Here is a 15168-nt window from a genome sequence, read left to right as displayed (position 1 = left end):
TTCCTAAACACACTTGCGGGCTCTGAACAAGGGGCCATCCGTGCTCCTCCAGAACTGTCCCAGGAGGAGTGAGCACAGAACCTCCCCAACTCCCCTGCTCTCTGCAGCGTCAGGGCTGTGGGATCTGATGCCCCTCCCCTCGTCTTAAACACTGGTGCTTCCTGTAGGAATCATGTACATCCCATCCGGGTCTCCTGCTCTTGTTTCCTTGTTGGCTGCCAGCAACGTGACATTTTCAGCTGTTCACCGAGAAAGGTTTAGTTTATTTTACAGCAATCCGCTCAGCACTTTGTACTTTGAGGGCAGTTGAGATTCAAGAGATAAATGAAAAGTGGGTGTTATAAGGATTCCCTAAGGATTCAGAGAGGAAAAAGAGAGACTACATAAAGATACAGGAATGAACATTCTCTTTAGTGCCAGAGAATGCAGGGAATAGTTGACTTGTATGCCAAAAACTTTTATTAATAAAAGCTAAAATTTTCTACATTAAATACATTAAATCCAGACTTTTAATTCATACTACAATTCTGTAGGGCAAGCACAATCATTTTCCCCATTTTAAAATAAAGTTGGGAGCCAGGAGGAGGGAGCTCAGAGAGAGTAAGCATCTCACACAATGTCACAGTTAGACAGCGGGACAGCTGGATGTACCCAGGCTGGACACCAAAGCCTGTGCTCTGAAACCCTGCCCCACACTTGCTCCCTGGGAAGGAGGGTTTAGGAATGAGACTCCATGTGACAGGAGAGCTTTCTTTCCCCCAGGCCATGTTAACACGGCCTCAAGGTACACAAACGGCCCCTAGGACACCAGGCCTATCACCCCTGTCCCTGTCTGACACTGGCCCAGAACCAAAGAGAAGGCAGGTCTGTAACATCACAGTCCATTTGAAACTCACGTAGCCTAACTTTTTTCAAAGTACATATTTTATTTATATAGATTAGTGCAAGTTGAACATGAATATGGTTTGTAATCCAATTTATACAGCATCACCTAGGGGCTGGCTGTCCTGACCATGGGTGGAAGCAGGGCTGACTGGCCTTGGTAAAGGAAATGACACACATTCCCCCAATTTGGAAGCAATCTTAATTAGCCAGGGAGTGATTTTTTTCCTTCAGCAATGCAGTCCCCAAAGTACAGACAGCTTCTCTCTTCCTTACAGGCCGAGTCGTAGGAGTAGCAAGCTTCTAAATTTTGGCTGTGCTTCTGAGCTTTTGGCCTAAGTCCCACCAGCCCCAAAGTTTCCGTGACAACAAAACAAGGATCAACTTGCCTCTGACACTCCCGTCAGCCCCAAACTGTTCTCTTACTCCCATTTTCTTCCTACCTCCCAAGTATCACTGGGATACAAGCAGAACAGGGCTGGGGTGCTGAACTCGCCCTTGGGGAGGACTCATTATAGCATCCCTGCATTTTCTCCATTATCGTCCAACTGCCTAGGCCCAATTTAATAACATGCTGCTTGTCTCCCTGGAACTGCCTGCCCACTCTGTACATGGTTAGCAATTCCCTCCCTCCCTTGGTCAATGTGCAGCTTCCAGGCACGAGGTTTAAAAGCACACCCGCCACCCCATTAGTCTGTCTTCAGCTTGTGGTGACCACGTCACCAGCCCCCAGGTGAGAGAGGAACTCTTAGGGCCCCTCTCACCATTCTCCTTCCTTTCTGGGAGTCCCTGATTGATCCTGCAAATAAAGGGCAGGGACCTGTCTCCCCACTGTCTGTCTGACTGGATTTCATTTCCCCCCTCAGCCCTGATTATCAGAACTAGCCCAAGGGATGAAGCTGACGTGCCTCCTGTGGTCAGTGGGAAGTCAGAACGCTTCCTCAGAGGAGACACAGATTGCCAGGGAAACCTGGTACTCACACTGCAGACCCTGCTACTCACTGGGCTCAAAGTTTCCCAAACACAGAGCTTCTGAGACAGAAGAGACAGGCTGTCTCTTCATGTCTCTTTACCCATAAAATAAATGAGTAAGGACCCCTGGTCCCTGCCCCTCTGGTTCCACGTTCTGCTCATGCGCGTGGACAGGAGTCTCCCCTTTCTGCAGTAATCCTTGCTCTTGAATCATCTATTTGCTGTCTCACTTACCTACAATGGGCAAGTCCTGTTCCATAACCGACCCCAGTATTCCCACAGAATCACACTCCGGCCTGGAATCTGACTGCCTTTCCCTCCTCACCAGCTGGGCCATGAGCTCCGGGAGCAGAGGTCTGGGGACCCACCGAACAGATCCATGTGTTCCAAGAAGCCCACAGACTCCCTCACACCACCCCAAAGGCCCCAGAGTTCAGTCCAGAGGCCATAAGGGCAGCACCCTACAGGGAACGAGGCAAAAACAACACCGGGACCCCATGGAAGCGAGCGATGTGGGCTCAGGAGACCACATGAACACGGCCCTCTGTGGCGGCAATTCAGGTCTCTTGGGTAGAAGCAGGAGAAAAGGATAAAATGGCCAAGCAGAGTCAGAAAGTTTTCCTATAAGATCCATGCCTGCACTTCTCTAGAGAGCAAGACTATAAAATCAGTCAGCCAGTGCGGAGCCCGCTCAGAGCAGACAGTAAACTCGGGAAGGGCCTTCCCCTCTTTCTTGATGAGAACCAGCACTGGGTTTGTGCCTTCTGCTGATTGTGCCATGGGCCAGAGGGCAACCGATGGGCCCCAGCAGCCAGTCCACTCTCGGCACAGTAAGCTGCAAATCTGGTGATTCCGAAGAAAACAAATGTCTTGTCACAATCTGGGTCTCCAACAGAGACCTGGCCAGGCGTAGTGGCTCATGTCTGTAATCCTAGCACTTTGGGAGGCCCAGGTGGGAGAACTGCTTGAGCTCAGGAGTTTTAAACCAGCCTGGGCAACATGGCGAGACCCCGTCTCTACAAAAAAAAAAAAAAAAAAAAATACAAAAACTGGCCAGCAGTGGTGGCTCACGCCTGTGGTCCCAGCTACTTCGGAATCTGTGGCAGGAGGATTGCTTGAGCCCACAGAGGTTGCAGTGAGCCAAGATCGTGCCACTGTGTTCCAGTCTGGGTGACAGAGCAAGACCCTGTCTCCCCCAAAAAAAGAAACCTGAGAAAGAATTTCTCAGTGCTTGAAAGGATCTGACACTTGAATTCAAAACTTACAGCTCTCTTTATTCTGAAGAGTTTTGGTTTTTTTTGTTTGCTTTTTTGTTTTCTTTTTAAATCACTTCCCTGTAAGTCCTCAGCAATTATTTCTTGTTTTGTTTTGGAAGAAATTTTAGTGACATTCACTGCAGCTCCCCAGCCCCATCCCACAGCTTGTGAGGGGCTGGATTCTCATCCACTGGACTTGGCACCAATGCCCTGTAAGCATGTGCCACTCTACCATCTTTCAGTGGGTTTTCTCTGGTGCCAAGGGGATATTCAGTGCCATTTTGCCACCTGCAGATCAAGAGCTCTCCCAGTCTGAGAGTTCCCAGGACGGAAAAGCCTTAACACAGGACAGCCTTGGTAGAAACAGTGAGTCCTTCACATGGAGATGAAGTCTTAAAGGTTTGAGCACCATCTTCTGGTCAGTTTTTGGCTTCTGAGGCCGACTCTCCTTTAGAAACTTCATTTATTTCAGGATGGCAGAACCCTAATTGACAAGCTCAAGTGATCTGCATATCAAAATGTGGACAGGACCAGAGGCAGGTGTAGTTGGCTGGGATGACCGGTCCCTGGCTGGCCGGAGCTGGCGCTCGCTGTGGAAACTGTCGGGGCTGCCTGCACAAAGCTAGCAGATGCCAGTCAGTGGGCGTGCTGGTCAGTAAGGCTGTGCCTTCTGCGCTTCAAGCAGGGTGAGACCTGACCATGTGGGAGCAATAAAAGCTTCCGTGGTGACCAAACGTGACCCCTGCCTCGGTACATGGCAATGTGAGATGTGCCTGGAAGGAAGGGGTGGCCCCATCTCTGCCCGTGTGGAATCCAACCAGGCACTCCCCTCCACAGGGCGTCAAGCCACACAAGGTGGCAGAGAGCCCTGCCTGGTGTGTAAACACCATACCAGCAGACTCCAACCTTTGGCATGGAAGGAAAAGAAGATAAATGCTAGTCATTCTCTCCAAACGGCAGGAACCTACAACTATCTAATTGCACTTCATAATGGATTCCACAAACCATTAATTATCAGATTATATTTTAGGAACTGAAGATAAAAAGGCTTTGTGAAGTTCAGACTCCAAAGGATCACTGACCTGCAATAAGTGTGGCGGCCTGTGGGAGGTGAGGCAGCAGGCCACTCCCAAGGCAGGGAGCGGGCGGCAGCAGAGCCATGGGCAGTCACGGCTGCTCCTCCACAGGCAGACAGGACTGCCTGCCTGGTGCTGGTCACAATCTGCACCATATGACCCAGAGGGAGCGAGGCTGCGAGGTCAGGCAGAGATTTCAGCCTTTGATTAAAGGAAGGGGATGAAGATGACACGGAAGAGCTGTGGGAACCAGCCTTCAGGTAAGGAATACCAAGAAGAATGGCCTGGAAAGGCAGACACTGTCTAGCAGCTGATGCCTCCCATTAAACACTTCCAGCAGAAAGTCCAGAGCTTTGTTTTGGGAAGGGGTGACAACTGACAAGGGGTTACCAGGCATGGAAATAAAGGCTACCTATCCTATAGCCATCAGTAGGGTGCAGGGCGTGGCCACTGGGTGGAGGGGGAACCCCAGCAGAGGGTAGGATGATAGGACTGAGGAAGGGGCCAAGTGTGCTCACGCCTGAGGTCCCTGAATTGCCTGTTGGTGCCCCTTCACTTTAAATGGCCAGAGGCACTGGCAGGATTTGTAGCCCCCACTGTGGGCCAAGTCCCATATCTAACTGCCATTCTGCCCACTGAGGGCTGTCGGCACATCGTGCCTCCTGGGGTACCCTGGTCACCAGCTCCCATCCCACTGCTCTTTCAGACTCTACTTCTGAAGTCACATGTCACTTGGGGATGGACAGTGTCACAGAGGCCGCAGCAGCGGGCCTGTGGGGAAGGAGGCCTGTCTGCTACAGAGGATGGTGCTGTTGGTGTTGAGGGCTCAGATGCTGTTGGTTCTATGAGAACAATGAAGCTTCCGTCTGTTTTCTAGGTGAGACTGTGTTGGTTGGTGCTAAGCTAAGATGCTCACCACTCAGGACAGCCAGGGATGGAGGGCAAAGGGCAAGCTGTGGGGCCTCCTCTCTGCTGCAAACGCAGGAAGGCTCTGCCGGATGAACGGCTGCTCATTTGGCCTCACCACAGATCAGCGTCACTGTGCCATCCAGCAAGTCCTCCACAGTCACCGCCACGAGCTCAGAGCTGGCCTGAGATGCCTGAGAATCTGGCAACGTCACAAACACCTGCGACCCGGCAAGCTGGGTCTCCTCCAAAGTGATCACCTGCTCTGTTGGGGCCACCAGCTCTGGGGTTTGGATCACCTGAAAGAGAAAGACCGTGAGGCTGCTCTGGGCAGTGTTCGCAGTTGGCTCCCTGATTTACATGGTTTTCATCTCATGCTGTAATGATGATATTTATGTTTTCACCTGAGGAGAGCAATTACATGTGCCTAATGGGAAGAGGCAAGTCTAACCCACCAGCGATGCAAAAGAGAAGGCCAGCAAACAATTTAAATAACTGTGCACTAAATTGCTATAATTTCGCTCAGTACGCCATCTCGGGGCACCTGGACTCTATGATTACACACCAGCGAACACTGGCTCCGTTTTTCACACTGGGTTTTCCTGTCTTGGGATGACACTGCAGAGGTGAGTGCCACGTGAGAGGAATGCCACTGAAGCCAGCTGGTCTCATGCCTGGAACTTGGGAATGGGATTGATCCACCATAGGCCCAGGTGGGCCCGGGGCAGTCTCTGGACCTCTCGCAGGCTCACAGCCTTCCCAGGAGGCCACACAGTGACTGAGCTTAGGAGGAAGATTGGATGAACCGTGACTCCATGCATTCATTCAGCTCACCAGCCTGGCAGGGCCAGTGCCCCCTTCTCTCCTCCACAGCCCACCTATGTCCCTTCCAAATCTGCATAATCTGTTAGAGACCACCTTTCCAACTCAGAGAGAATGAGTCTGTGGTTAGGCATATCCAATTTCCGCCTAAGCCTCCAAGTTGATGTTTCTGATCCATAGATCCCAGAAGAGCTAGATGCCCTTGATATTTTTAAAGTAGAGGCCACAGCCACCTTGCTCTTGAGAATCAGCAAAGAGCAGAGGGCAGGAACAAGTGAGGAAGCCAAGCCCAGCTACTTCTCTGTGCTACAGGAGAGGAGATCAACTGCGATGTTCAATCAACAATGATCTAGGATAGTAGTTTTCAAACTGCTTTTCTTTCTTTTTCTTTTAGAAATGGACCCCCAGCCGGCCGGGCGCGGTGGCTCACGCTTGTAATCCCAGCACTTTGGGAGGCCGAGGCGGGCGGATCACGAGGTCAGGAGATCGAGACCACGGTGAAACCCCGTCTCTACTAAAAATACAAAAAATTAGCCGGGCGCGGTGGCGGGCGCCTGTAGTCCCAGCTACTCGGAGAGGCTGAGGCAGGAGAATGGTGTGAACCCGGGAGGCGGAGCTTGCAGTGAGCCGAGATTGCGCCACTGCACTCTAGCCTGGGCGACAGAGCGAGACTCCGTCTCAAAAAAAAAAAAAAAAAAAAAAGAAATGGACCCCCAGCCCCACCTTTTCCCCAAAGGACATATTATCAAGAACCATAATATACAAAAAAGATAAAAGCAGAGCACCTTTGGTTGACATGACAGCAGAGTGTTGGCGGGAGTCCTGCCTACCTGACTTCTCCTCTGTTCCCCAGAGGCCTTTAAGAACCTGGTTCATAAATGACTGATCTATGGAACTGGACAGCAGGACAGTCTAACAGACCAAAACCTCAATCAGTTTATGGTTCCTCTCCAACCCACCCACAAATTACTGATGATGGATGGACCTCAGTTTATTTTCCTTTTCTGCCCACCCTCTCTGGAGAAGATGGGAAGAAGAGTAAACGAGGATCAGGGAAGCAAAGAGAAGCTGGATCAAGCTTAGCCCTGAAACATCAAGAAGAAGTGGCTTTTTTGCCCAGGTAAAGGTAAGAGGCCCAGGTGTGTGCAAGTGTGTATTGTGTCCTGCCCAGAGGCGCTCTCCAAGTGCTTCAACTGCAGGCAGTCCCTGCCCAACAAAGTGTTCCTCTGTCTCTGAGGTTTCCCGCAGTTCTCACCACACCCCACAGTGTTTCTCAGGAGGCAGGGACGTATGCACTGGGAGGAGGAACCAAGCTGTTCCTCTTTTGGAAATTCTTGTTCCAGGCTCCCTCTACCTAAGGGCCACTTCCCATGTGGCCACCAGGAGACTAGAATCTTCTGTTCTGTTTTGTAAGAAGTCCAGAGAGACTCTCTACAAGATCCCCAAAGAGTATCACTGGGTACTATGACAGAGCCATCTCTAGAGAAGCCTTAGGAACCCTGTGTTGGCATTCTGTGTAGCTGATGGCCCCAGAATCACCTGCGCCATCTGTGAGGCTGCTGCCTGGGTTTCCATGCTCATCACCTTTGGGTGCTCAGATTCCAGGTGACTGTCAAGCTGGGCCTGGGAGGTGAAGAGTTCGCCACAGAGCTCACAGGGGAAGGTGGTCTCTGACTGCTTGAAGTGCTCCGTGGTGACATGGTGCTGCAATGCTCCAGGAAAACGGAAAGTGGCAGCACAGTATAAGCACCGGAATGGCTGGGACCCTGGAGGAGAGGGAGACAGAAGGGGAGGGCTGTGGGTAAAATTCTCAGGGTAAAATGAGAGAAATGAGGGCAGGAAGACATGGGAGGAAGGAGCAATGAGGATCAAGGCTTGGAGGCAGATCCACGTTTTGTAGGACATGAACGTTGTTCAATCTGGGGGGCCTTAAGAAAAATAATACAAAATGACAAAGACAGAGCCTTGGAAGGGTCCATGCCAAGTGAGGGGCCCTGAGACGACAGTTTCATTAGTATCAGATTCAGGCCAAATCTGCCTCTGCAGAAGCCCATTATTCATTCAACTGCAGATAAAGATGCTGACGATACTATATTTCATCAATTCTAAGAAATACATTTTAACATCTCTGAAGTAGGATCGATGGCACCTTACGAATTCTGTGGGCTAAGGCAGTCAGGTGCAATTGTCAATGCGCACACGAACATCAAAAGTGGCAGCATCAAGACTTGCAGAATGGGTGTCCACGGCTTGGAAGAAACTCCCTAAGACAGGAATGGTGCACGTTTTCAACTCATGGAAACCAAATGGTTTAGAAGGGAGGAGGTAAGTGATGAAAGGTTAGCTATATTCCCAAAGCAGGAATCAAAAGTAGACAAGTTTTACATAATGCTCAAGAGACCAAAACCAATGGCCTTCAATTCTTTGATGGAATCTTATATTATGTGTTCCATCATCAATGTTCTTGATGGCAGAGTAAACACTGTGTGGAAAAACATGCTTGTTGACAATCTGAATTGAACGTTACTCTGAGAAGCTGGATTCTTCCCTTAATCAGTTTATTTTTTATGTTTTCCTTTTTATGTATGCACTCTAGAGTGAGTGACATGATAAAAATCTATGTCAAATTAGTCCAAAACAGCACTTAGAATAACGTAGAAATTCTAAGTGATAAGAAAGCACAGTTTTTTTTTTTTTTTTTTTTTCACATGTGGGCTTTATTGAGCTTGTAAAATCATCCATCTAAAGTCACCTGTGCCTACTTGATAGCAGTGCAGCACGCATGTATCCATAGGGTGTAAGTTATGCTATTTGCTTTAGAAAAGAATTTTAAAGCCATCTTCAATATATTGGTGTAGTAAGATTGGCATTTGTCTTTTTTTTTTTTTTTTTCTCATGCTTTTTTTTTTTTTTTTTTTTTTTTTATTTTTTATTATACTTTAGGGTTTTAGGGTACATGTGCACAATGTGCAGGTTTGTTACATATGTATCCATGAAGAAAGCACAGTTTAACTGGCAGTTTTTCTTTTTTAATAGTTCCTTAAAATGGTACATCTTGGCTGGGCGCAGTGGCTCACGCCTGTAATCCTAGCACTTTGGGAGGCCGAGGCGGGCGGATCATGAGGTCAGGAGATTGAGACCATCCTGGCTAACACGATGAAACCCCGTCTCTACTAAAAATACAAAAAAAAAATTAGTCGGGTATGGTGGTGGGCGCCTGTAGTCCCAGCTACTCGGGAGGCTGAGGCAGGAGAATGGCGTGAACCTGGCAGACGGAGCTTGCAGTGAGCCGAGATCGCGCCACTGCACTCCAGCCTGGGCGACAGAGCGAGACTCCATCTCAAAAAATAAAAAAATAGTACATCTTATTTAGTCGAGCATGGTGGCAGGCACCTGTAATTCCAGCTACTTGGGAGGCTAAGTCAGGGAGAATTGCTTAAACGCAGGAGATGGAGGTTGCAGTGAGCCAAGATCGCACCACTGCACTCCAGGCAGGGTGACAGAGTGAGACTCTGTCTCAAAAAAAATAAAAATAAAAATAGCATATCTTATAACTGGAATTGTATTTATTTATTTTTAACTGACACTTTAGATTTGATGAATATAGCAATAACAATGACAATCACAGTTACGGCTTAAGGGATGCTTATTGATGCCAAGGCCTTCAGTTTTTCATACTACTCTATGAGGCAGGTACTACAACTGTTCCCATTTTATAGATGAAGAAACTGAGGCACAAGTTTGTTAAGTGATTTAGCCTGGGTTGCAAAGCTGCAAGTGGTGGGGGGAGATTCAGGTCCCGCAGTCTAGCCTAGAAGCATGCTGACAGGGGTACTGACCTGAATGCTGGCACTTGACATGAACCTGCAGCAAGGCTGGCGTGGGGAAGAGCTCCTTACACTGGTCACATTCATGGAACTTCATATCTGTGAAGTGCATAAGGAAAGATGTGCTGGGAAAGAACAAATGGTTGGCTCTCCAAGGCTGAAGAGTAACAGGGCTGGGGTTGGGGCGATGGCCAATACTTAACAAGCATCTACCAAGTGCCAGGAATCTTATAACCTATGGTATATTTGTACAATCTAGAGGTAAAGAGCACGAGATCTGGATCCAGACTGCCTGGATGCTCAGAAGGATGTTGTGAGAATGAAATGAGAAAATATATACGAGGTGCTTAGCATGGTGTCTTGCACATAGGAAACACTCTGTAACTGACAGCTGTTGTGATTATCACCAAATTTACCTGCAAAGTATGTTTTAATAACTGTCATCCTGGAGAGAAGGAAACAGGCTCAGAAAAGGGAAGCCACTTGCCAAGGTCATGCAGCTGATAAGTGCTGGAATCAGGATTTCCACTCAGGCCTGCCTACCACGGAGGCTGACACCCTTCCCAGGTGCCACGACAAGTTCTCACTCAGGGCTGGTGGGAGCTTACACTGCGCTACACTTCCAGGTTTGAGAACCACTGCCATTCAAGCTGCTGCTACTGACTGCTGCTGCTACGGACAGGTGCGCTGGGGCAGAACAAAGGCAATGGCCACTGCACATCACACTAGACTATTAGAAGTGGGGATTTCTGGTGGAGCCCAGGAGGCTACACCATCAAGTCCCTCCTGCTCTCTGCCGGCGGTACCCAAACTTCACCTGCATGTTCTGCTTTGATGTGCTTCTTGTGCTCAATGGTGTTGGGGAAGGTTTTGTCACAGGAGCTGCACTGGAGTGATGAGAACTTGGAAGATCGGTGGTTCTGAGCAGCAAATACGTCAGGGTGGTGGGTCCGATTGTGGTACCACAAACCAGACAATTGCTGCAAGGAATTTGGCAAGTGTTAGGTCTCAGAAAGTTCCAGCAAGCTGGAGAGCTCACGAGGCTCTCATGAGAGAAATACATTTTTGGATAAGCTGATGTTTCTAGTATCACACACTCTTACCTATCACACCAGGTGCTGATGTGAGGAGAGGCTGGTGTTTGTGAGAATAAGGCAACTACATATTCACTGAGAAGCCACTATAGGGCAGGGCTCCCGGGAGTCCTTCACATGCTCATTCCTTACAACAAGCCTCTGAGGGAGGTGTTAAGAGTCTTCCTAGTGAGCTGGAAGCGGACACCGAGGGGCTAAATGACTAATCATAACATCAGGAGATAGCAGGACCAGGATTCAGGCCCAGGCCTTCCAACTGTAACACCTGTGTGCTTTACCAGTGAGCTGCATCTCATGGCTTCCCAGGGAGCTGGGGCGCAGCCGAGCAAGCTGGTGGAGGAGCGCACACTGCCCTTGCCCCAGAAGCAAGAGTCCCTCTCCTTCCTGGGTTCCAGAACAGCACTGGGAATACTTTCCCTACCATTCCATGCCATCCTAGGGCTCAAGCCCAGGTCTCCGTTCTGGAACGCTAATGTCACAAAATGAGCGTTGGCGCAAAGTTAGCTCTCAATTTTCGCTGAGCTAAAGTTAGCAGTTATGCTTCTTTGTCTATACCCAAATCTTATAGATGCCACAAGCATCATTCTTTTCTCTGTAGTTTTAAAGCTTCTGATAGATGTAGTTTCTTTGTAGTTCTATGTGGGGCTTCACTTTAATTACATATCAAATCCTAAGGTAAAAAGGCTGAGCCCTTCCCTGGGAGTTAAACAAACAAATACTAATTGTGCCAAACAAGGTAATTCTAGGTAGTGTTCCACTCCCCATTGCCACTGTCATGCCCATTGACACATGGGAGCAAGGGGTTCTATGGAAGGTGAGCATCCAAGGGGAAAAGCAGCATTCAGTTCATGACAAGTCTGCTGTCTAAGAGAAGAAGTGGATGAACTCTCTGCTCCAATAAGGAGCTCCCTCACTGCAGCACTCTGACCAGATCTCCCCAGAGAATCTGGATCACAAGCTGCATCCTTCATGAGAATCAGCCAAGTGTCACATCCTGGATACAAGATATGATCTGCAAGCCACCAACCCAGGCATCAGGGAGGATCAAATGGAGAGTAGGTCAGGGGTGAGGGGAAGAGCTCCCAGTGGCAACTGAGGTCACCTGGTAGGCCTTGTTGCAGATCCCGCAGCTGAAGGGCTTCCCTCCAACGTGGGTCACCATGTGCCGCTCCAGCATGGACGGGGCACTGAAGATCTTCCCACACGTGGGGCAGGGGTGGTACTCTTTGGAGTGCACCTCATGGATGTGCTTCCGGTGATCCTGAAGAGTGGGGAAACTCATCCTGCACTTCTTGCAGTCATAAGGATCTTCTATGTCTAGTTTCACGGGACATCCATGAGAGGAAGAGGTGGAGAGGAAAAGAAAACACCATAGGCAGCCATCAGTGAAACACTGGTTGTTGTGTACAGCAACAAATGTGAAGACTCTGCTTACATAACAGGCAGGGTCATAGACTCCAAGGATCAGAAATCAGTGTAGCAGTCACCTGACTACCCCCACCTTCATCCCAGGAGGTGGGATTCCTCCAGGGTTTCGAGATTAACTATCTCTGCAGCATCATGTAGTTCATCTCCATTCCTCACTTTACATCTCACAAGTTAAATTACACTTTACCACTTTCCAGGGAGTTTCACCCTGGCTCGTCCTGTTTGCAGTGGGCATTCTGGAGTTTTCTAATTCTCTGTAGAGGATTTCCAGCACACTCCCCAGAGCATCACTAATCCCTTTGTCATTAACAACACAAGTGGAGGGATGCTTCCTTTCTCCCCACTTTAGATTCAATAATAAAAACATTAGCATAATGAGTGCTCTATGACAGGCATATTCTAAGTGCTTTATGTAAATTAACTCACTTAATCCTTTCAATAACTCTATGAGTAGGTTCTATTATCATCCCTATTTTACAGATTAGGAAAATCAAGGTGTAGAGTGGTAAGGCAGTATCTTGCCCATGGGCACAATTAAGAAATGGCTGAACTGAGTAACAATCCCATCTCTCACTCCCAAATCCATGCTGTCTGAGAGCTACATGCTTAATTGGATACGCTAACTCTTCAGTGAGACCCCCACAATAAAACTAGTAGTGATGAAGGATACATTTGCCATCCTATGGCAGGCAACTTTGGTCTTTTTCTTAAAGCAACAGAAATCAAAATGTTTTAATAAAATCCTTTGCTCACAAGCCAATCTTTTATGTGCACTGATTCAGATTAATTCAGGAATTCTGACATGCAGCAACATTCGGTATCACTAACTAGTTTCCCTGTGGACATGAGCTCTTGAAATCTCAGTTTTACACCGTCTTCTAAGACACTTTGATGCAGCTTTCCATAAGCAATGATGTGGTTCTATGAAACAGGCAAGAAATGGGAGAGAGAGGGGGGCCTGCATGCTAGGCCTGCCAGGGATGATATAGTTTAGGGTATGGCAAAGTATTCTGGGTCTTCTCCCTTCTGAAAGTTAATACCGTCTTCCCCTTTCCTGACGCCCATGTAATGCTACTGGGAAAGGAAGACTAAAGCAGAATGTCATTAAAGAGGTCAAGACGACATCAAAATTGTGGTGCTGGATCCAAGCCAAATCTCTCATCTGGAAGCCTACTGTAACCGGATTTTTTTGGACAGCCTTGTAAACTCCTTGGAGGGAAAAGGCCACACTTTATTTTCCCCCTGCATCACCCAGTGTCTAGCCACATGCTGGGCACATAGGAGCTTTGGCAAAGTCCTTGCTGGCTGGCTGACGACAGACTTGGATGTGTTTACATAAAGCTCACTTGTGAGACACTGTATCTGCCAACAGCTAGAAACTGGTGTGTGGGAAGAGGGGTGGGGAGGGAAGAAGAGCATGTGAGATGCATGGCATGCAAAAAAGACAAGCTTTGATGGTGACAAATGGCATCTGAGAGGGTTGCTCTTGTCACCAATAATAATAATATCTGGCATTACTGAGCATTTTCTATGTGTCAGGCGTGGAGTGTCATGCTTTACATGTGATCTCATTTAATTCTAATTACAATCCAAGGTGGTGGCATTATTATTTGCTCTAGTTTACAGAAGGGGCATAAGAGGCTTAGAATGGTAAATAAATTTGTTTAAGGCCTCAAGAAAAGTAAGCATCAGGGTCAAAATTCAAGTCCGAGCCTGTGTGATTTCAGACTCCAAGCTCTTTACTCCCCTGCTGTGCTGTGCTGATTACACTCCTGCTGCAACAAGAGAGGCTGAAGAAAATGTGATGTGGCCAGCCAAATGCCACGCTGGTGATTTCCCGATGGTGTAATGAGGAATCACAGAATTTCTTTGTCCTTCCTTCCTGTGTGTGTATATATATGTGTGTGTGCCCATGCACGCATGCATGCCGAATAAAAGTTGTTTTTGTCTGTGTCAGTTCTCACAGAAGGGGAGAAAGACAGGGGCAGACCCCACTAACTGTGTGAAATACAATGGCATTCGGAAGAGAATGCTGGGCAGGAGGTTTTTAAGGGAACATAACCAAGGCTCACTTACGATGGTAGACATTAACTCAGAAAGTGTCTGGACTGCTCCGATGGGAAAAGGCAGATGGAAGATGGACTAATGGAAATATTCCAGTGCTTTGTGAGCCAATCAGTTATAGAGGCTTTCTCCTTCAAACAAAATTTGCCTCTGTTGGACAAATGGTGCTGGGTGGGCTAAAAAGGAAGACAGGGAAGCAGCCTGGCCAGGGAGAAATAAGCATTATATGAGATACCTTAAAATGAGATTCTTCCTGAACTAGGAATGAGGGACTCTGGGTTTTGCAGGGGAACAGGTAAGGGGAAGGCACTGAATGGAGCTCGGGTCTGATGGATTGACACCTCTGCTGCAATTGACACGCTTTCCCAGTGCCAGGCTGGCACTGAGGGCTTGAGATCCATAGTCTCTACATACTGTGAAAGGTGTGCAGATGGATGGAGAGGCCATTGGCTTGCCGGAAGCCCTTGCCACAGTCCCTGCAGACATACGGCTTGTCCCCAGTGTGGGTCCTCACGTGGCGGGACAGCTCAATGGACTGGGCAAACACAGCATCACAGTACTGGCATGCATACATTTTCCCTGCAAATACACACGAGCTTATTAGAGTCAGCACTAAACATTTATGGCATTGCTACAAACAAAATCTAATTCTACAGCACATATCAGGGAAATATCATCTGGTAGATGACATTAAAACATCAGGCAGTCTGCAATACGCTGGGTGAGATCTGAGCCATCTCATCACATGGCACCTTGCAAACACAGCCGATCACACAGAAGGTGCGAGTGTGGTTGGACAAAGGAATAAGGACGGAGTTCTCACTGCACAAGACAACCCATC

At 48.3% G+C, this 15168-nt stretch overlaps 1 protein-coding gene across 2 annotated transcripts in view; it reads right to left on the bottom strand.

The window, feature by feature from the left end:
• Window positions 1–441: 441 nt before the first annotated feature.
• The window catches only part of ZBTB40 (zinc finger and BTB domain containing 40), a 41851-nt gene continuing 27124 nt past the window's right edge, over window positions 442–15168 (bottom strand). The window contains exons 12-18 of one of the 2 annotated variants that reach the window (XR_004028447.1): window positions 14742–14906; window positions 11938–12152; window positions 10559–10721; window positions 9754–9840; window positions 7454–7680; window positions 5103–5391; window positions 442–4387 (exon numbers count right to left, since the gene is read on the bottom strand). Coding sequence is in view for 1 of the 2 variants with exons in the window: in XM_030805586.1 (XP_030661446.1) it covers window positions 5197–5391; window positions 7454–7680; window positions 9754–9840; window positions 10559–10721; window positions 11938–12152; window positions 14742–14906 (1052 nt within the window). In the remaining variant the exon portion in view is untranslated. Of the gene's footprint in view, window positions 5392–7453; window positions 7681–9753; window positions 9841–10558; window positions 10722–11937; window positions 12153–14741; window positions 14907–15168 lie in introns of both variants that reach the window. The other variant, XM_030805586.1, reaches the window with a different exon arrangement.

The sequence above is a fragment of the Nomascus leucogenys genome, chromosome 24 (genome assembly GCF_006542625.1).
Source record: "Nomascus leucogenys isolate Asia chromosome 24, Asia_NLE_v1, whole genome shotgun sequence".
NCBI lineage: Eukaryota > Metazoa > Chordata > Mammalia > Primates > Hylobatidae > Nomascus > Nomascus leucogenys.
This window is presented reverse-complemented; position numbering and strand designations above follow the sequence as displayed.